Here is a 23581-nt window from a genome sequence, read left to right on the forward strand (position 1 = left end):
AAAAAAAACTAAAAAGTTCAGGACATGCTTCACTTTTTTGATTTTTTACAATGGATGAATAAATAATGCATAAAATGACATCAGTTTTGAGGTTACAAGATGTGTAATACTCTGATCTTACCAAAGGTTTCTACCTAGTGAAGACTTATTTTATGTGCAGCAAATAATGATAAGAAAAGAAAAACCATAGCCCTTAATACAGTCCCATGAAAAGAACTTCCTCACAATGTCTTCCCATATAAATGTCCTTGAGGAATAATATGTCCTCACTCTATATCTCAATGTGCACACGTACTGCTGCCCCTTGTTAAGAGCAGTGTATAGTACTTTATATTTAGCTTGTCCTGATTGTTGCATTGTCTTACTGACATCCCAAACACAACACAATGTCCTTGTGATCAGTACCTATGTAAAGCAGCAGACACCTTTTTAAAGGGTGGTATATAGCTGATTTGTATCTGTCTTCCTGGAATACTGCATACCACATATTTCTATAGATAAATTATTGTGCTTTACAAAGGACATACTGTACATAATATGCAAATGACCGACAAAAAGTAAAAGTTTACAGTTTTCTGATGACACAACCAAAGAATAATCTCATTCATTCCACTACTATCAGAGTCCACATTCCTGGCACATAAGTAAATGTTAGCTCAAAACTGATTTGTTAATAAGTAAATAGATATTGTCAATGGAAAGTTTGATCAATCCAAGGTTAAAGGGGTACTCCGCCCCTAGACATCTTATAACCTATCCAAAGGATAGAGGATAAGATGTTTGATCGCGGAGGTCCCGCTGCTGGGGACCCCCTGCGAACTCCCTGCTGCACCAGTTTAGAGCATCGGGTGCAGTGGCGGAGGCTCGTGACATCATGATCACGCCCCCTCAATGCAAGTCTATGGGAGGGGGCGTGACGGACATCACACCCCCTCCCATAGGCTTGCATTGAGGGTGTGTGGCCGTGACGTCAAGAGCGGGGCACGCCTGTGCTGTCATAAGCCTCCGCATCGACAGTCAACCGGCACGGAGCAAAGTTTACTCCGTGCACCAAATGTCTGGGGTGCCGCACCCGGGATCGCAGGGGTCCTCAGTGGTGGGACCCCTGCGATCAGACATCTTATGCCCTATCCTTTGGATAAAGGATAAGATGTCTAGGGGCGGAGTACCCGTTTAAGTGGATGTTTCCATGGTGAGTGCGGCTCCTGCTATTCTCTATGATATCTAGGCTGTAAGTAAAGAAGACTGAAAGCTAAGGCTACTTTCTTACACATCTTAAAGCATATCTCAAGCAGTGCATTCACTATTAATATTAGTGTGTGAAATATACTAACACAATTTTTTTTAATTTAACCATTGAACGTCTCACAGGACTTTAAACTAGACACGAGCAAAGTAATGCTTCTCCCTTGTGTACTACTAAAGAAGCCTCAGAAGACTATGGCAGTACGATACACAAGACTGACAGAAAAGGAGTGTAAAGAGGAGAGATCAGAGAAGGGTCCATGTATACTTGCATGTAAATGGGTAACTTGGTGACTAAAAGACTTCCCAATGGCCCCCATAGCCTTCAGAATGGTAGCACCTTATTACTGCATCTGCAGTACAGAGTAGAAAGATCAGCACTAGAGAACAAACTGCGACCTGAATCAGATATTAGGTAGTCTAAGAAAACGGGCACATGCAAATATTTAAATATTTGGCTGTAGAGGCGCTGTATATTGTAGTTTTGACTCACTGACAGGTAGGTATATTTTCACTAACCATGTGAAAAGGAATGCGATTTCTACTTTCAGCCTGAGAATTTATAAGGTATTGCTTGTCGATTCTCCAACAAAATATGCTATCTAATAATACAGGTATTATACATACTACATTTACATGTTTTTTAGTTTCACAGAGCATCATACTCACTATAGTTTGTGAATGTAAGTGGAACACGCTATATATGTAATGCTTAGAAGCCTGTGGCTTCAGCACTTGGTGTTCACTCAAACAAACAGTAACATATTATAATATATAGTACTCTATATATTCCATAATTTCCTAAATTTTAATAATAAGCTTAATGATCACTCAATACTGAAATCATACATGTCCTTAGAGATTGCGGTTGACACAAAGCTATGTTATCTCTATGATTTTATGCATGTTGCCAGTAGCAACCAATCACAGCTCAGCTTTCATTTTACCAGAGCTCGTTAAGATATGAAAGCTGAGCTGTGATTGGTTGTTATGGGAAAACCGAATACCAGACTTTTTGGTCTAAGGCAGATTGATAAATCAGGGCCATTGACTCTGATATTAACCAATCGTGCTGTAGGTCTACTACTCGTGCTATGGGTCCCTGTGCCAATGTGATACAGGACACCATGTTACTTATAGTCTCTTTTAATGCAGACACATGAATATCAGTAAATATAGATTAGAAGATCAACCGTATCTATAACTTTCATGTATAGAAAACAGAGAATGTGCTACATAATGCTAAATGCTTTCTATGACAATTATTGTCACCCATCTTAACAGTTAGATTGACTGGATTTAGGTGAATAACCTAAATCATACCATCACTCTATTGGATCCTTTACACATACAGTGGTCCCTCAACATACGATGGTAATCCGTTCCAAATGGACCATCGTTTGTTGAAACCATCGTATGTTGAGGGATCCGTGCAATGCAAAGTATAGGACAGGGGTCTACAACCTGCGGACCTCCGGATGTTGCAAAACTACAACACCCAGCATGCCCGGACAGCCGTTGGCTGTAACATTGCAACGTTGCAACATCTGGAGGTCCGCAGGTTGAAGACCATTGGTATAGGAAGTTGTACTCACCTGTCCCTGCCGCTCCGGACCGTCACCGCTCGTCACTGCTGCCCTGGATGTCACCCTCCATCGCTGTTGCCGCGTCCCCATGGTGTCCCCAACGCTCCGGCAAGGCCTCTGCTTCCTCGGCATCCTCGCTCTCCGTCGCCGCCATCACGTCGCTACACACGCCGCTCCTATTGGATGACGGGACGGCGTGCGCAGCGACGAGATGATGACAATGGAGAGCGCCGACGATGGAGAGGATCCCGAAGAGGATTTGCCGGAGCCCCGAGGACAGGTAAGTGATCGTCAGTGGACCACACGGGGCACCGTAAACAGCTATCCGGTGGCAGGTGAAGAAGTCTGCGCTGCCGGATAGCCGTTTATGCGATATACAAAAGCATCGTATGTTGATGCTGCCTTCAACATGCGATGGCCTCTGAGAGGCCATCGTATGTTGAAATGATCGTATGTCGGGGCCATCGTAGGTCGGGGGGTCACTGTGTAAGCAATACGAGCTAAGTCTTTATCTTTTATCATGAACTTTCTGATACATTTACCAGTTTTGTATGTGGCTTCATGTACCACATCATACTGTGAAGGAGAAAATGGATATGAGTAAATTCTTTAAACAGAATATAAAGGGTTGTAAAGTCTATAAGCAGGCCAATGCAGTTCAGGTACAAGTCATTTTGTCCTGGAAAGGGAACAAGTCTCTACTAATAGTAAACAAAAGATGGAGATTAACCACGGTCTATTCCATAGCTGTCAAGAAAGCCAACTAGATCCAATAATAGCTTATTCACTGTACAAAACGCAACTAACATTCCAAAGGTAACAGAAACATAAACCATTCCACGCAGCAAAACTGATTAAACATAGTGCAATATTTTGACACAATGTAGCCATTTGGGAAACCAATGGAATAGAATATCAAGTGGAGGTTAGGAGCCCTTTGGCCTGGAAAGAGGTTTCGCTAACTTCAGTTTTCAGTAAATGTCTTCAAGTGTTCATCTACCTTTATATTATTATCTGAATCATCTGATCCAAGCAAGCCAATAGATTTCATTAGGGTCTGACCTTTATATGAATACAATGGATACCTTTATTTAGCAGGAGCAGAACCTAGTCATTTTCAGTAGTACGTGTAAACCTTGAGGACAGTAATATGCTACAAAACAACAAGTTTCCATAGGAGGAACCTGCTTCATTTTTCTAGTACAGTGAGACTGAAGAGTCCTTCAAGATTCTATGTTTTCTTAATTTGGATTTACGCCCAGATCTGTGGAAAAAATAGAGAAATATGGTAAAATTATTACAACAGTGATGTGTATCCTGAAATATAACTCCCCACCTAAAATATAACTCCCCACCTGATGCGATGCTGAGCCCGAATATATAACCACCACTACTCAACCAGCAATTGCATATTTTAGTAGGAGGAAACGGGGAAGCTGCACAAACTTACACAACAGTGAGGTTTACTTAATAAAATGGTCACATGTATTACCCATAGGTTTCAAATTAGGTTAACCAAATTAGTACGTTTAAAATCCCCCTATTTTGAAGACCTATAGCTTTTTCATTTTTCCGTATGAGGGCTCTTTTTTTGCGCCGTGATCTGTAATTTTTTTTATACCATATATGCTTATATAAAACTTTTTATACATTTTTTATCATTTTTTTTTGGGAATAAAATGTTATAAAAAGGAGCAAATATTTACTTTTTTTTACGTTCACGCCGTTCACTGTACGGTATCATTAACGTTATATTTTCATAGTTCAGATATTTATGCATGCGGCGATACCAAATATGAATATTAAAGTTTTTTTTAAACACTTTTTAGGGATGGAATAGGGAAAATGGGACAATTTATGTTTTATCGGGGAGGGGGCTTTTCAAATTTTTTTTACTTTTATTTTTTTTACTTTTATTTTTACACTTTAATAGTCCCCATAGGGGACTATTTATTGCAATCATTTGATTGCTAATACTGTTCAGTGCTATGCATAGGACATAGCACTGATCAGTATTATCGGTCATCTTCTGCTCTGGTCTGTTGGATCGCAGACCAGAGCAGAAGACTTGTGGAAGGCAGCGGAGCCAGGTGAGGGGACCTCCGTCTGCCGTTCTGGATGATCGGATCGCTGCGTCAGCAATGCGGGTGATTCCATCATCCATTTTAGTGACCGCTGCACCGCAGATGCCCTGATCTGTCTTGATCACGGCATCTGAGGGGTTAATGGCGGACATCTGCGCGATCGCGGATGTTGGCCATTACTGGTGGGTCTCTGGCTGCTATCAGCAACCGGGACCTGCCGCGCATAACCCGAGCATCGCTCTGATGCTCGCGGTTATGTATGGGACTTAAATGTACGTCTTGTTGCGTTAAGTACCACATCACCAGGACGTACATTTACGTCCTGCATCCTTAAGGGGTTAATATGAAGAGTGGAGTAACAAAAAAAGGAACTTACTCTTAGTGTGTGATCCCATGATCCTGAGGAAAATGCTGTTCCATCTGGAGACACACGTAAAGTGCTGACCCTGTTCTCATGACCAAACAAGATGGAGACCCTACTTCCCTTTAGGACATCCCACACATTGATTGTGTAGTCATTGTACCCAGCAAATAACAAACGACCTGAAACAAAAATATGGGTTATCACAATATGTGTAACAATTCAAGGGTAGTGCGTCCGTTCTATCTTGGGATTAATATGGTGCATATTGTGTTGTTTCTAAACATAATGCATTACTTACATTTTAGTTATAACTCTGATCCCTCCAATAACTACTGTCCAGTCCACTGCACCTCAGCACTGGACGATCCAGGCTACTCATAAGGGCTCAGGACTGCTGATCTCCCTATTTACTTTAGATCTAATTTGGAATGGCAATACCTATAAGTCCCAGCTGTAGCCTTCATCTACGACTGACACCTCTCACCTATGGGTCCCCCAAAAGCACATGAATTGATGCACTATACAGCATATCACCTCCTCTTTTCCCCTCTAATCAGCATTGTGGTACAGTGTTCCAGCATCACCGGTCAGGGCCAGGCTCTTCCTCAGCTAATGTTGACATGGGCAGCTCCTCCAGGTAGCTGAGAAATGACCATCACCAGCTACTGTGACAGGTCATGGCAGAACTGCCAAGCAACCTGGCCCGCCAGTCTAAGCAACCCATGAGTCTAAGGCACAAAGCCACTACCCAAGAGCTTAAAGCACAAAGCCACTACATGACATTGTATTAAAATAGCATAACATACTTGTATACATTACTTTTTCATGGTATACACAAAGGAAAAACGCACAAGATGTGTAAAGCAGTCACTTATGCCTCATTGACACAGAGGAATTTCTAAGCAGAATCAAGCAGAAAAATTCAGCTCTGAAATTCTGTTGCAGCAGACTCCCATTGTTTTCTATGGGATTCTGCTGCACCATGCAAACAGCAGAATTTCTGCAGCAGGAACATCTGCAGCTGAAATTCAAATTCTGGACTGCACAGAAAGAATGTACATGTCAATTCTGTCTATGAAATCCATTCGTAAATGCTTTGCTGTCTATAAAGACCGTGGAGTTCCAAGCAGTCTTGGCACTGGCATGTCCTGTTGGTGCCTGCTGCCTGTGGAACTTCTGGACAGAATTTTTCCAGCTGGAAATTCTGCTGTGTGAAAGGGGCCTTAAAGGGGTACTCCACTAAAAAAACATTTTTTTAAATCAACTGGTGCCAGATGGTTAAACAGATTTGTAAATTACTTTTATTAAAATATTAATCCTTACAGTACTTATCAGCTGCTGTTATGATCCACATGAAGTTCTTTTATTTTTGAATTTTCTTTCTGCCTGACCACAGTGCTCTCTGCTGACACCTCTGTCCATTTTAGGAACTGACCAGAGTAGGAGCAAATCCCCATGGAAAACCTAACCTGCTAGTTTTCGCCAAAGTTCTCCTTTCACCAAAGTTCTCTCATTCAAAAAGAAAAGAACTTCCTGTGGATCATAACAGCAGCTGATAAGTACTGGAAGGATTAAGATTTTTTAATAGAAGTAATTTACAAATCTGTTTAACCTTCCGGTGTTCAGTGAGGAGTGCGTGCTGCAGCTGGCACACGCTCCATTCATTTCATCAGTACAGCACTCAGGCATCATCGGCGCTCCCATAGAAATGAATGGAGCGCATGCCGTCTACAGGGGATACCAGCGGTTGGAACCCCCATGATCAGCTACTTATCCCTTATCCTGTGGAAAGAGAATAAGTACATTTTCACCAAAGTTCTCCTTTAAATTGATTGTATTGCCTAGATTCCAGCAATCCAGAGAATACATCGTACCAAACTCTCAGATTTAGAAAAAACACTTCTGGGATTTTTGTCATTTTTTTTTTTTTTTTATCAAAAGCCAGGCAGTGATCAGCAAGAAGGAAACCGCACCACAAAACTACAGTGTTAAAGGGGTACTCCGGCCCTAAGACAGCTTATCCTCTATCCAAAGGATAGGTGATAAGATGTCTGATCACGGGGGTCCCACCTTTGGGGACCCCCGCAATCTCTCATGCAGCACCCACCTGTCTCAGCTGCACAGAGCGATGATCGCTCCGTGTCTGAAGACTCACGACCACAGGGCGTGACGTCACAAGGGGGCGGAGTTGTGATGTCACGATTCTCCGGCCCCGTGGTTGTGAGTCTTCAGACACAGGGTGGTCATCGCTCTGTGCAGCTGAGACAGGTGGGTCCTGCATGAGAGATTGCGGGGGTCCCCAGCGGTGGGACCCCCGCAATAGGGGATAAGATGTCTCAGGGTCGGAGTACCCCTTTAAATCACTATAGGGCTATGTTCACTCATTTTCAGCCTTATTTTCTGTTCACACAAGTTTTTTCAGCCGTTCTTTACTTCTGTTTACGGTCTGTTTCTTTCAGCTGTTGGTTACGGCTGTAAAATTAAATGTCAGGTTTTTGTTTTTTCTTTTGCTGTTTTCGTGCCAAATCTGTTTAACTTTTTGGCACCAGTTGATTTAAAAACCTCTTTAATCCTTACTGCTGCCAACGGTAAACAGCAGCTCTGACGTGTCAGCTTAACCCGTTCACTTAAACTGTATGAGTTTTTCTAGCGATGTGGAATATTACACTTTTCAAGCAGATGAAAAATAATTGTAATAATAACTGCCCCTTTAGGAGCGCTTGTAGAGCAGATATATTGGGTTGAAACTCTCTGGTGTACTTTTTGCATGTGAAGTTAATGGAGAAATGCAGTTTTTGAAAGGATATCCTCCAATTTGCTTGAACTCTACTATGGAAGGCATATACAGGTTGGCATACTATCGAGGAGTAGACTTATCCAGACATATCTAATGATAAATCTGACATTACACAATCCAGTTTTCTGACAGGGAGTGCTGCATGATTTGCAACTAATGTATCAACCTCTGGAAGACATTTTAATACATTTGTAGCAAAATACAAACAAATAAGAGAAAACCAGACACAAAATTTCTTGAAAAAACCCTCTTGATAAATAAGCCCCTATGCCCTAATCCACCCACTGAGTGCCATCCATTGACGTGTTGTGATTCATCATTACGGGAAGGCGCTTCTCTCTATTCCAGTATGTGAAGGCTATCTGAAGCCCAGCAGTAACACATCCCTATAAAGCATTGCACTGGCATTTTCCTGCCATCCAGTACCAGTCAGACTGTTAACAACTGTTTTGTAAGTAAATCAGAAGTGCTGACTGGATGCAATGGCCAGGGATATTATTACCGAGCTTACAGCACAAAAGCCGTATGTGAAATACCTGAAAACATGCATCAACACAGCAGTCTCTGGTAACAATGACAGTGTAATTGCTGCTCTCTGTTTCCAACAATATAAATGACACAATCTGCACATTCCAGTGGAATCCTCCTTGCTAACATCTACAGGATAAATTGCATTGCATACATACTTTTATATATGATTACTTCTATTTTATAGCATTATGTGTTTCTTGGAAACCATCCAGTGTCTGAAGGCTCAAGATAATGACTAGAAGATAAGTAGAAATCCCTACAAGCTACAATCTCCACTAAAGTAAAAATAACCAGTAATTATAAGTCCATGCGTAATGTTATTCTATGGTGTTCCCAGACTTCTGAATGGCAACCGTGTGATACAGTAAATCCAGGGCTGGATTAAGGTTCGTGTTGGACCCCTTTCTACCTCTGGAACCTAACCCAGCCCCAGCTCCTATTACAGCACGTATAGAAAAGGAGGCCAGGATGTATGGGGTCCTCTCCACTGAAGTCCATGCAAGTTATAAAGACATCCGAGCCAGCAACTCAATTAGACTTCAGATAAACAGATGCCTGGTTACCTCTTCAGATAGGAATGGCCATTAGTTGGATAGGTTGTTTAAGCCCACTAAGTTCCCAAGTGGTTGGATGCCCCAGGGTTTACTTAAAGGGGTACTTCGGCCCTAAGACATCTTATCCCCTATCCATGCAAAATCTTGCATTCGGCACCCACCTCTTTGAGCTGCACACCACGTTGCCAGCTCACAAACTGCCGACCACGGGGCCGGAGTATCATGACGTCACGAATCTGTCCCCATGTGATGTCATGCCCCGCCCCCTCCCATAGACTTGCAGGGGCGGGGCGTGATGTCACACGGGCCCGGACTCCGGCCCCATATTTGGCACCCGGCAGTTTGTGAGCTGGCAGCGTGGCATGCAGCTCAAAGAGGTGGGTGCCGAATGCAAGATTTTGCTTGGGTCCCCAGCGGCGGCACCCCCGCAGTCAGACATTCTATCCCCTATCCTTTGGATAGGGGATACGTTGTCTTAGGGCCAGAGTACCCCTTTAAGCAAACCCTGGGGCATCCAACCACTTGGGAACTTAGTGGGCTTATACATCCTGGCCTAATAGGAGCTGGGGCTGGGTTAGGTTCCAGAGGTAGAAAGGGGTCCGACACGAACCTTAATCCAGCCCTGGATGTACTGTATCCCACGGTTGCCATTCAGGAGTCTGGGAACACCATAGAATAACATTACGCATGGACTTATAATTACTGGTTATTTTTACTTTAGTGGAAATTGTAGCTTGTAGGGATTTCTACTTATCTTCTAGTCATTATCTTGAGCCTCCAGACACTGGATGGTTTCCAAGAAACACATAATGCTATAAAATAGAAGTAATCATATATAAAAGTATGTATGCAATGCAATTTATCCTGTAGATGTTAGCAAGGAGGATTCCACTGGAATGTGCAGATTGTGTCATTTATATTGTTGGAAACAGAGAGCAGCAATTACACAGTCTTTGTTACGGGAGACTGCTGCTGTGTTGATGCATGTTTTCAGGTATTTCACATACGGCATTTGTGCTGTAAACTCGGTAATAATATCCCTGGCCATTGCATCCCCGGCCGTCATGCCCCCTCCCGTAGACTTGCATCCGGCCCCATGGTCGCCACCCGGCAGTTTGTGAGCTGGAGGCGCGGCGTGCAGCTCAAAGAGGTGGGTGCCGAATGCAAGATCGCAGGGGTCCCCAGCGGTGGGACCCTCGCGGTCAGATGTATTATCCCCTATCCTTTAGATAGGGGATAAGATGTCTTAGGGCCGGAGTACCCCTTTAACTTGTGTCTTCCATATAAATCAGCCCTATGTCCCCTGCTCTTGTATTACTTAATAGGTAGACATTTTAATACTCTAATTCTTGTCATCCAGTAATCCCAGAAAGGGATACAATAGAAAAAAATGACAAAATATTAGATAATTCATTTTTTTTTACTAGACAGAATATTATATACATTTTTTAGAATAAAAAGTAGGTAAGAAAAAAGTGCCACTAACCACTAAGAGAGAAATCAACACTTGATGCTCCAAAAATGATGCTCTCTTTAGAATAGATGGCGACTTCTCTATCCGCTCGCAGATCATACATACGACACTGTAAATAAGATACATGAGGATCATGTTAACAGACATCAGTAGGGTTCTGTCAATGTCACCCTTAACATTCTGAAACTTGTTTTAGCACAGTTTAAATGACTGGTGGCTGGCGGCCTCGTTGGTTGTCATCTACCTTTTACAGATATTACTAAGAAAAATGCTCAATAGATTTCCTAACAATAATCATAGATTCTTGAGGGAACTTATATCTCTTGTGGATTTTGACTTCAGGATAAAATTGATTTGATATATTGTATTAATATACTAATGCAACAACAGTTGGAAATATTACTAATTATCGAAGATACAGTGGTCCCTCAAGTTACAATATTAATTGGTTCCAGGACGACCATTGTATGTTGAAACCATTGTATGTTGAGACCATAACTCTATGGAAACGTGGTAATTGGTTCTAAAGGCCCAAAATGTCATCCAAAAATAGGAAAAAGTGAGAATTAAAGAAAAATAAGAAGATAACTTATACAGATAAAGCAAATCCTGACATATAAAAGTAATAAATAGCTGCTGGGAGCTGTAAATCACTGTATATGTCAGTGTTTCCCAACCAGGGTGCCTCCAGCTGTTGCAAAACTACAACTCCCAGCATGCCCGGACAGCCGTTGGCTGTCCGGGCATGCTGGGAGTTGTAGTTTTGCAACAGCTGGAGGCACCCTGGTTGGGAAACAATGGTTTATGTAAAGGACAGAAGCTTCTTCAGGGTCCTCTACAGTACACACAGTGTCCCAAATGGATCGGCCCTTACTTGGTGTCCAGAGGAGCAGCTAACCCTGGCACAGGTAAAGAGTACAGAACATGTAATTCTTCCCTGTACTGTAGGGGGCGCTACCAGACAGCCAGTCAGTGCATGCACTTCAATAATACAGGTGATTTACCAGTAAAATGCCCATTCTGATTGGTCAGTTCCTCCATTTGTGACACGTTTCACAGATCTGGACTGTCTGTAGCATTGTATGTTGAGTCTGGTTTCAAGTTACAATGGTCCAGAAAAAAACATTGTATGTTGAAACTATTGTATGTTGAGGCCATTGTAAGTTGAGGGATCACTGTACTAGCGTTGCAACTAATAAGTCATTTTATTATTTATCATCCATTATATATATACAATAATGTAAAAGTTCAGCTCTGTTCACATTCATTCAGTTGCATTAAGCCCTATTCTTCAAGTCAAAATGACAGACACCACAAAATAACCCTATTTAAAGGGGTATTTTTTTTTTATGTATATCAACTGGCTCCGGAAAGTTAAACAGATTTGTAAATTACTTCTATTAAAAAATCTTAATCCTTCCAATAGTTATTAGCTTCTGAAGTTTTCTGTCTAACTGCTCAATGATGATGTCACGTCCCGGGAGCTGTGCATGATGGGAGAATATCCCCATAGGAACTGCACAGCTCCCGGGACGTGAGTCATCAGAGAGCAGTTAGACAGAAAACAACAACTCAACTTCAGAAGCTAATAAATATTGGAAGGATTAAGATTTTTTAATAGAAGTAATTTACAAATCTGTTTAACTTTCCGGAGCCAGTTGATATATAAAAAAAAAGTTTTGGCCTGGAATACCCCTTTAAGTCAATCCTCAACACGGAAATGATCATGCAAGTGTGAACACAGTCCAAGCCTGTCTCTCTCTACACTTGCTCGTACGGACACATTTGCACCAGTTTCTTTGGAAGCCAGTTAATCTAATCTATCAAAATGGAGGAAACCGTTCTCCCTGGAGAAAACACATACAAACTCAATGCAGATGCTAACTTGGATGTATTCAATACAATAACCCCAGTGTAAGGCAGACGTTTAAAAACTACGCCAACCTATCACCCTCTTGTCATATGATTAGACACATTAGCAACCGTAGAGAGTAGCATACATTACATTTATCATTAGATTCCATTCAATAAGCCCATCACTGCATCACTTCTCTACATAACATTCCCTCCAGTACTAATACTTATACGTCAACATGCAAGCTATGTACGTAAAGAGGTACGGAACATATATTGTCCTTTACAGGGATATACTTCTACACAGTGTAGCCAGGGGGCAGTCAGTGGGGCACTTAAGGTACCATCAAGGGGATAACTAATGAGTGTAAATGAGGACATGCTGTATAACAGCGCCACGACAGCTTTTTCATATTAATGCCCCACTTTTATCAGCACGTACTCACTAACCTAATGCGTCTACTGGGAACACAATATGAGTTATACTTAACTGCACTATGAAATTAAAACCAGTTTTGCCTACAGCATTTAATGAAATGCATGAGAACTGGACAATTGATTATTGGATGAGGATGATAAGTAACACGCAATTCGAACTAAAGAAGCCAAATGTGGAAAACATTTCTTCAATACCAGCTTATTGTTAAAGAGAATGCCTCATGTATTTAATTTAGGTTTTATGAACCGAACGCCAGTACGTGGAAGAGAAATTATGTGTTTCTTCTGAATTATAATGTGTTAGTTTATTTCAAATGTTTTTATTTATTTTTTCTTTACTTTTCTTGGAGCAGCTATTTTAGAGATATACCCTTTCTGCATTGTCTGTATAGACAGCGCATCAGGATGTGTGTACTTTATGGCGACTAAAATGAATGGGACAATTGAGAAACCTCATTTCTACATTCTTTAGAAAGAGATGGAATACAGCCCTATTGTAGAGACCAGGGGTGATAAATACAAAGCCATAGCTGTATTATAGAGTAGTCATTATGAGGGACATTTATCAATGTTTGCTTATGTATTCTTTATTTTTAGTTATTTTTTCCTTACTTTTTTTTTTTTTGCTTATGTGTGACTTATTTATCAACTGGTTTCAGCCTGTTGATAATTTTCTTTCACGTAAGCAATTTTTCCTTTTTTACTTTGGTAGTAGCTTTTTCTGCTCCATGTTTGAGCTGGAGTAAATTTAGTCAATTTTTAACCCTGTTGAGACTTTTTTTTGCGCAGTTGTGACTGTCGCAGTTAATAAATACCTGACTACCCGTAGTCCATTTTAAAATTATTACTACGTAGTTAATTTTTGGAAAACTTGCTTTTCTCGCTTTCCAGTCAAAATGTCGCACAAAAAATTGCGTAGTCACAGTTGCGACAATTTTGCGACAATTATAGTAAAGAAAACCTGACTAAACCTGTTGATAAATGTCCATATATATTCTTTGCCTTCTAGTGATAATGAGATGACTCTGCTTATACTGTACCAGTCTATACTGCAAAAGAATCAAGAGATCTGCATTATCAGTGTGGACCTACTGTGTCTGCTCTAGTGGTCAGCATAAAACTGGAATATACAAACATATAAACCAAAAATGTTAATAAAAAGATCCTGTTTTAAATAATATGTAATTTTTGGATTATTTTACATTGCTTGTAATATTGCTCCCCATATTGACTGTATGTCACTGCTTTATTAGGTAAGTAGAAGGATCCCAGAAATTTTTATTCTGTTAATCCCCTGCGCGTAGGGCATACGTTTTGTTATACTGGACTACACCTTTAACCCCTTAAGGACATGTACCGTAAATGTACGGTGCTGCATAGCCTCACTTAGTGCACAGCGACATACATTTATGGCGTGGCTGTGACGCGAGCACAGGAGCTTCATTCCCGGTGGGTCCCCGGCGGCTGTCAGCAGCTGCACACCTGCCGGTAATGGCGAACATCAGTGATCGCACTGATATCTGCCATTAACACCTCAGATGCCGTGATCAATACAGACCATGGCATCTGTGGTAGTGTGGTACTTATAATGGCTGATCTGATCGCCCGGGATCAGATCAGCCAAGATGGTGGACATACCGTATATACTCAAGTATAAGCCGAGTTTTTCAGCACGATTTTTCGTGCTGAAAACACCCCCCTCGGCTTATACTCGAGTGAACTCTCCGCCCTCAGTGGTCTTCAACCTGCGGACCTCCAGAGGTTTCAAAACTACAACTCCCAGCAAGCCCGGGCAGCCATCGGCTGTCCGGGCTTGCTGGGAGTTGTAGTTTTGAAACCTCTGGAGGTCCGCAGGTTGAAGACCACTGCGGCCTTCGACATCATCCAGTCTCACCCCATTTAGTTCTGTACTCACCCCGAGTCTCACCCCCTTTAGTTCTGTACTCACCTCCGCTCGGCGCTGGTCCGGTGCTGCAGGACTGTGCGGTGAGGAGGTCGTCCGGTGGGATAGTGGTTCCGGGCTGCCTCCGGGAGGCCTCTTCTCCGCGCTTCGGGCCCGGCCCCGGAATAGTCACGTTGCCTTGACGACGACGCAGAGGTACGTTCATTACCAACATCCCTCTGCATCATCGTCAAGGCAATGCCTCTATTCTGGGCCCGAAGGGTAAAATGAGTGATGTCATTACAAAGTACAACTGGTCACGCAAAAAACAAGCCCTCATATGGGTCTGGGAATGGAAATATAAAAGATTTATGAATTGTAGAAGTTGAGGAGGCAAAAAAAACTAAAAGCAAAAATAAAATTGGCTGTGTCCTTAAGGTCAAAATGGGCTGTGTCCTTAAGGGTTTAAAGGGGTACTCTGCTGGAAAATTTTATTTTAAATCAACTGGTGCCAGAAAGTTAAACAGATTTGTAAATTATTTCTATTAAAAAAATCTTAGTCCTTCCATTACTTATCAGCTGCTGTATACTACAGAGAAAGTTATTTTCTATTTGAATTTCTTTTCTGTCTGACCACAGTGCTCTCTGCTCTGACACCTCTGTCCATTTAAGGAACTGTTCAGAGTAAGAGCAAATCCCCATAGCAAATCTATCTCAGCAGAAAGCACTGTGGTTAGATAGAAAGGGAATTCAAAAAGAAAAGAACTTCCTGTGGAGCATACAGCAGCTGATAAGTACTGTAAGGACTAAGATTTTTTAATAGAAGCAATTTACAAATCAGTTTAACTTTCTGGCACCAGTTGATTTAAAAAAATAAATACATTTCCAGCAGAGTATCCCTTTAAGTTTTACTGTTCTACTATGAGCAGGTTGAGTGTTCATCAAGGTTTCCTGGACGCAGAGTCAGATGGTAAAGAGGAATTGCTTATCTGCCTTGGGGATCTGTAATGCATGCTCACTAAGGAGCGAGCTGTAGTCATTTATCCCTTAAGGACCAAGCCCATTTTAACCTTAAGGACCAGGCCGATTTTATTTTTGCTTTTTCATTTTTTCCTCCTCGCCTTCTAAAATCCATAACTCTTTTATATTTCCATCTACAGACCCATATAAGTACCAATTGTACTTTGTAATGAAACCTCTCATTTTACCATAAAATGTACCGCGAACCCCCAAAAATTTTTTTTTAGGGAGGAAATTTATGGATTTTGGAGGGTTTTGTTTTCACACTATACACTTTATGGTAAAAATGACACGTGTTCTTTATTCTGTGGGTCAATATGATTAAAATGATACCCATGGCTAGATACTTTTATATTTTTGTACCGCTTATAAAAAATCTAAAACTTTTTGTACAAAATCAGTAATCTAAAATCGCCCTATTTTGACCACCTATAACTTTTTCATTTTTACGTATATAGGGCGGTATGAGGGCTCATGCTTTGCGCCGTCATCTGTACTTTTTATTGATACCACATTTGCATATATAAAAATTTTAGATAATTTTTTATAAAAAATTTTTTGAAAAAAATGTGACAAAAAAAAGCAGCATTTTTTGGACTTTTTTTTATTTTTACATTTACGCCATTCACCGTATGGGATCATTAACATTATATTTTGATAGTTTGGACATTTACGCACTCGGCAATACCAAATATGGTTATAAAAAAAATTATGCTTTTTTGGGGTTAAATTGTGAAAAACAGACAATTTAAAATTTTATGGGGGATGGGATTTTTCACTTCTTTTACTTTTTATTTTTACATTTTTCAACTTTAAAAAAAAAACTTTTTATGTCCGCATAGGGGACTATCTATAGCAATCATTTGATTGCTAATACTGTTCAGTGCTATGCATAGGACATAGCACTGATCAGTATTATCGGTGATCTTCTGCTCTGGTTTGCTCGATCTCAGACCAGAGCAGAAGACCCCGGGAGACGGCCGGAGCCAGGTGAGGGGACCTCCGGCCGCCATGCTGGATGATCGGATCGCCGCGGCAGCGTTGCGAGCGATCCGATCATCCATTCAAAGTACCGCACTGCCGCAGATGCAGTGATCTGTATTAATCATGGCATCTGAGGGGTTAATGGCGGACATCTGCGCAATCGCGGATGTCGGCCATTACCGGCGGGTCCCCGGCTGCTGCTAGCAACCGGAATCTGCCGTGTATGACACGAGCACCATTCCGATGCTCGCGGTCATACACAGGATGTAAGTGTACGTCCTAGTGCGGGACGTACCACCAAACCAGGAGGTACATTTACGTCCATGTTGGTTAATGGGTTAAAGGGTACTCCCGTGGAAAACTTTTTTTTTTTTAAATCAACTGGTGCCAGAAAGTTAAACAGATTTGTAAATTTCTTCTATTAAAAAAATCTTAATCCTTCCAGTACTTTTTAGGGGCTATATACTACAGAGGAAATGCTTTACTTTTTAGATTTCTCTGATGTCGTGACCACAGTGCTCTCTGCTGGCATCTCTGTCCATTTTAGGAACTGTCCAGAGCAGGAGAAAATCCCCATAGCAAACATATGCTGCTCTGGACAGTTCCTAAAATGGACAGAGATGCCAGCAGAGAGCACTGTGGTCATGACATCAGAGAAATCTAAAAAGTAAAGCATTTCCTCTGTAGTATACAGCCCCTAAAAAGTACTGGAAGGATTAAGATTTTTGAATAGAAGTAATTTACAAATCTGTTTAACTTTCTGGCACCAGTTGATTTAAAAAAAAAAAATGTCCACGGGAGTACTCTGTAATACAGTCATAGCCCATTGCAGTGATATTCTGACTGAGAGTGTCCGCACTGGGAGCTACAGAGGCACATGTCTAGACAGATTCCAGTGGGGCCTCTTGCAGTGTAGTAGGTCTCCAAGAAAATGGAATAAAAGGCAGGTTCAAATTCAAAAAGATGTGTTCTGTGTGTGCCACCAAGACCATTACACATTACACCAGCATAAATGTATTATTAATTTTATATATATATATATATATATATATATATATATATATATATAGAGGGTAGGCAGCACAGCCACGTATTCTGACGGAATCTTGGGGTGCAAGCAAGGATAGCAGTCCCAATCGCAGATGGCTCAAATAATCCAAGATGCAGAAAGTACAGCAGCACACCCAGTAGTAAAGTGCAAAAATTGGGATTTATTGACCCATATCAAATGCGACGTTTCGACGGCATCCCGCCATCTTTTTCAAGCTGAAAAAGATGGTGGGATGCCGTCAAAACGTCGCATTTGATATGGGTCAATAAATCCCAATTTTTGCACTTTACTACTGGGTGTGCTGCTGTACTTTCTGCATCTTATATATATATATATATATACGGTATATATTATTTTTTTAAAATAAATTTGCAGTTTTGTTTAAAGATGTAACTAATATTGAGGATATAGAAATGTGATCATGCATCCCGGAATATTTATTAGACAAGGGATTAATGTTCTGTTTGTCTTATTATGTCCCCATGTGAACAAGCCTGAGATCAGCTGCAAGCATTAGTGTCAGACAGGACAGCATGCTGTGGAGGACAGAACCGCATAGTGATTTATAAAGAGCAAGAAGGTCTGGGGAAGTGTGCACACATAAGCAGGATTCAGAGCACTGCACACATAATCTTACATAAACATTTGTCTGAGGTGAAGGCTACCTCAGGTTGCCAATAAAGTCATTAAATACAAGAATAATATGAGAAAAGAAAAGGCACACATCATGGAGCAGCATTATTCACACCATCCTACACAGTCATCACAATTACCGTCGCATCATCCGAGCCAGACGCAAATGCATCTCCGCTGGGGTAATACCTAGAGAAAAAGAAAGCGTCAGTGAATATTTCAAGTTAAAGGGGTACTCCAGTGGAAAACTTTTTTTTTTTTTTTAATGAACTGGTGCCAGGAAGTTAAACAGATTTGTAAATTGCTTCTATTTAAAAATCTTAATCCTTTCAGTACTTGTTAGCAGCTGTATGCTACTGGAAATTCTTTTCTTTTTGAATTTCTTTTTTTTTGTCTTGTCCACAGTGCTCTCTGCTGACACCTCTGTCTGTGTCAGGAACTGTCCAGAGCAGCATAGGTTTACTATGGGGATTTTCTCCTGCTCTGGACAGTTCCTGATACAGGTATCATGTGTCAGCAGAGAGCACTGTGGTCAAAAAGAAATTCAAAAAGAAAAGAATTTCCTCTGTAGCATACAGATGCTAATAAGTACTGGAAGGGTAAAGATTTTTTAATAGAAGTAATTTACAAATCTGTTTAAATTTCTGGCACCAGTTGATTTAAATAAAAATAAAAAAATGTTTTCCACCGAAGTACCCCTTTAAGGGGTTTTCACATAATATATTAACACACAGAGTAGAGTGGTGGGCTCAACATTACCAATGCAGGGTCTATTTATACGGCAGAATTTCCGCTTGCGGAATTCCGCCTCAAATTAAAGCCCATAGACTTCTATGGGATTCCACACTCCCATTCACACTTCTGAATTTCCGCTTGCGGAAATTCAGAAGTGTGTATGGGAGTGTGGAATCCCATAGAAGTCTATGGGCTTTAATTTGAGGCAGAATTCCGCAAGCAGAAATTCTGCCTTGTGAATAGACCTTTAGACTAGGTTCACACTGCGGAATCTCCAGGCCGAAAGTTTCCGCCCGGAGATTCCGAGTGCTGAATCAGTCGGCGCTAGGACCGTGCGGACACTGCAGTCTCCAATAGACTACAATGTGTTCCGTGAGTATTTCCGCCTGAAGAATGAGCAACTCCATTCTTCAGGCGGAAATTTCCAAGCGACTTTTCCGTTCACAAATTCTGCTTCACAAATTCCGAAGTGTGAATTTGTGAACGGAAACCCATTCACTATACAGTACATTTTAGTAAGCGGAATTTCTGCCTGCAATTTCAAAGCAGAATTGCAGGCGGAAATTCCGTAGTGTGAACCTAGCCTAAGGGCACTGTAGAAGCCTGAATGACAGAATAAGGGACATATGAAATAGCTGATGCACAATATTGTTTATGCTACCTGTCAGATCTTGTCAAGCAATGTTTTTATCGTGTACAGCAAGATTAAAAGATTTATAACATTTAATCTTGCTAGTTACAATTCAAAGCAACACTAAACAGTATACATGGTATAGAAATACTGTACTATATACTGCTTTGAAATTGAGTTACATATTTTAAGGAAGAACTTATAATTCCAGTATGGAACGTGTACATTTCTTGTTGACACTGTTCCAGCACTTCTGCTTTGGCCATGAATGAGCCCCTGAATAACCTAGTATAGAAAATGACCCACAGATATACTTATAATATATACTGTGTCCATTACAGGAGCATTTGATACTCACCGGACACTGTTGATATCAGATTCATGGGTTTCAAATGACTGAATACACTGTCCAGTTCGCATGTCCCATACCATTGCTTTCTTGTCACAGCCCTAAACAGGGAGAACAATAAAAACATATACAGTTATCAGCTGAACCTATAATAAAGATTATTCGCTTCACTCTCAGTTTCTATCCAAGGCTGGAAATACACGTCGAGATTTTAACCCCATCACTGACACAGGTAGATTTAATATATGAAATATTTAGCAAAAATTATAGTATCAAGAAATTGCTGTCATTTTGGATATGACATAGTAAGTTAAAGGAGATATGTCATACAAAAAAACGTATCCCCTATGCGTTCGGCAATCTTTGCCTCTCCCATAGAGAAATGTGGCGGAGACATGGCGGCCCCCGCCTTAGGTGGGGACATAATGTGCCTCTCCAGGGGAGAGCCGGGGCCCCTTACAGGAGATTGCAGGCCCCCCCCCCCCCAATTCCAATCCTGCGGATAGGGGATACATTTTTTTGTATGAGACTTTCCTTCAATGCTTCAATGATTGTATATTTCCTGACTTGCAAAACTCAATGCAACAAGCCACAGTTTTACTAACCCTTTGTGTGCACCTTTTATTAAGTTTTTTTTTTTATTATGCACACTCCCTATTACTAGTCATACAGCGTCATTTGTTTTATTCCAGCACAACTACATCTATGCGTTTTATTACTAATTTGGTCATGTGATCACTAGCTTGACTCACAGGAAATCGCAGTTGCTTAATGTGTCAACGTGAAGTCAAGCCCTGGGTCAGCTGACTTCCTGTGAACTACAGAATGACATTACCTATCTTATCCCCCCTTGCAGCTGAAAGGCCCCTCCCCATCCAGATGCTATAAAAAGATGCTATTTTACCGCAATTGTGTAAATAACCATAAAATGTTGTCAGCAATTTTGGAGAATGACAGCAGAAACAGCCAAAATGCTGTAAAAGGCCGGGTATCCACTGAGTAATTTTTCGCAAAAACGCCCATTTTGCCGCATGGCGTTTTTTTGCAAAAAAACGCTGCAGACAGATATTAGCTGTAAGTCTATAGGAAACTGCAGAAACCCTTATCCACTTGGCGTTTTTGAGTTTGGCATCTTTTTTAATTCTTTTGGCGTTTTTTTGTGATTTTGGTCAAAAACGCTGGATTTTTAAAAACGTCTGCTTGCTGAGGGTCTGGCATTTTTTTTGCAAAAACGTTGCGTTTTTCCCCCATAGAAGTCTATGGGAGTGAAAAAACACAAAGAAAAACGCTATGTGGGTTTTAACTTTGGCGTTTTTGCAAGCGGTTTTTAATCTTTTTTGGACTTTAGCGATCCAAAAAAGTGAGGGAGATACCTGTTTTATTTAAATTTCATAGGGTAACATAAAAAAAAATTATAAAAAATATACATTAGTGTTAGAAAAAATTGTATCTAACAAAATGTATATTTTTTTTTTTATAAAGAAATGTTATTTAATTTTGAAACACTAAGCAATTTATGTGGGCGGGCAGGGCACTAAAATGTATCCGACAATTATAAAAATATAGTGTATGTGAGTGTCTTTAACTTTTTTATTCCTTTTTAGTTAGTACTACTACTCCCAGCATGGACCACACTGTTCCATGATAGGAGTAGTAGTACTTTGACTCACTGTCAGATTGCCCCGGCTGTCACATTTGTCAGCCACAGCGATCCTCCTGTATACTGTATAGGCTGGCCACTCTCCTCTGGTCCCCTGTACTGCCGTATATTTACTAATATTCATATTTCCCGATGTGATTGGCCAGAGGGTTCTAGCCAATCACAAATGTCTGGGAAATATGAATATTAGGACATATACGGCAGGGACCTTAGAAGAGCGGCCGGCCGGATCTATACTTTATACAGGATGATCACAGCTGATGTCTAGAGTGACATCAGCTGATGTCACTCTAGACATCAGCTGCGATCATCCTGTATAAAGTATAGATGCAGCCGGCCGGCCGCTCTTCTAAGGTCCCTGCCGTATATGTCCTAATATTCATATTTCCCAGACATTCGTGATTGGCTAGAACCCTCTGGCCAATCACATCTCAGCGGGAAATATGAATATTAGTAAATATACGGCAGTACAGGGGACCAGAGAAGAGCGGCCAGCCTATACAGTATACAGGAGGATCGACGTGGCTGACAAATGTGACAGCCGGGCGATGTGACATTGAGTCAAAGTACTACTACTCCTATCATGGAACAGTATGTTCCATGATGGGAGCAGTAGTATAACCTAAAATTTTTTTAAAATAAAGGTTAATAAGTCAAAAAAACAGAAATACACTTTATTAAACACATTACATCCCTATAGCATCCTTTTTTTTTTTTTTTTTGGTACCCAAAGGGAACCAAAAAACGCCAAAGTGCAAAAAAAAAGCTATTTCCACATAAAGCCTCAAACGCAAGAAAAAACGCCAGAAAAAAAGCCAAGAACACAGGGCAGTTTTTCTGGAGTTTTTTCTGGCGTTTTTTTGGACAAAATAAAACCACTGCAAAAAACTCAGTGGAGACCCAGCCTCAATGTGCAAAAAATGTGGTAAAAAGTACAATGTGTGAACACAGCATAAAGACTTCAGATCTTCATACAACACTTCAATTGTGATTAGAAGTCAAATCACACACATGCCGCTTGGCAATATTGTTCTAAAAAAAACACACTTTGAATCAGAACTTCATAATGTGAACTGGCACTAATTCACTTATGAGACTAATAAGTTAACCAAGGTGACTTCCAGCGCCGGCAGCCTTATTAGATGAACAGGTACAATGATCAAACACCACACTCTCAGCCAGGTGATTCATGGAAAAGGTAGGCAGCAACACAGAATCACTTCAGTAAAGATTTTACATTCAAACTAAAGCCTACATGAGCTAAAATAGGTAAGCACAAGGCACACACAAAAACATCTACATTATTCTCTAATAATAGCCTATGTTGCACTATATAAACAGAAGACAATTATGGAATGCTTTTTTAACTAGCAAGGTATCTGCACTTTTCCCTCACTGATCACCATTTCTGGCAGAAGATAGTGACATCCCACGTAGAAAAAAATTCCCAATTTTTCTACCAGGAAACCCTTCACATCATACTTTGGGAGAATTGTATACTAGTCTTGATAGTACTGTGGTCCCATTGTTTTCAATATTCCATCACTTACCCCGGACACAAAGGTATTTCCTGTTTCAGATGGTGCCAGATCCAGGCACAAAACATCAGCCCCATGTCCATGAAAACTCTGCAGCAGCTGACCACTCTCCACATCCCAGAGAGCACATGTCCCATCTCCACTGGCCGTCAGGATCTGGATGTGCAAACA

The 23581-nt window shown here is 40.9% G+C and overlaps 1 protein-coding gene across 1 annotated transcript in view; it reads right to left on the reverse strand.

The window, feature by feature from the left end:
* The window catches only part of GNB5 (G protein subunit beta 5), a 51309-nt gene continuing 27728 nt past the window's right edge, over positions 1-23581 (reverse strand). Inside the window, exons 6-11 of the mRNA XM_056572325.1 lie at positions 23423-23566; positions 20222-20313; positions 18638-18686; positions 10648-10744; positions 5292-5458; positions 1-4095 (exon numbers count right to left, since the gene is read on the reverse strand). Of these exons, the coding sequence (XP_056428300.1) occupies positions 4084-4095; positions 5292-5458; positions 10648-10744; positions 18638-18686; positions 20222-20313; positions 23423-23566 (561 nt within the window). The 3' untranslated portion in view covers positions 1-4083. The remainder of the gene's footprint in view (positions 4096-5291; positions 5459-10647; positions 10745-18637; positions 18687-20221; positions 20314-23422; positions 23567-23581) is intronic.

This window comes from Hyla sarda, chromosome 4 (assembly GCF_029499605.1).
Source record: "Hyla sarda isolate aHylSar1 chromosome 4, aHylSar1.hap1, whole genome shotgun sequence".
NCBI classification, from domain to species: domain Eukaryota; kingdom Metazoa; phylum Chordata; class Amphibia; order Anura; family Hylidae; genus Hyla; species Hyla sarda.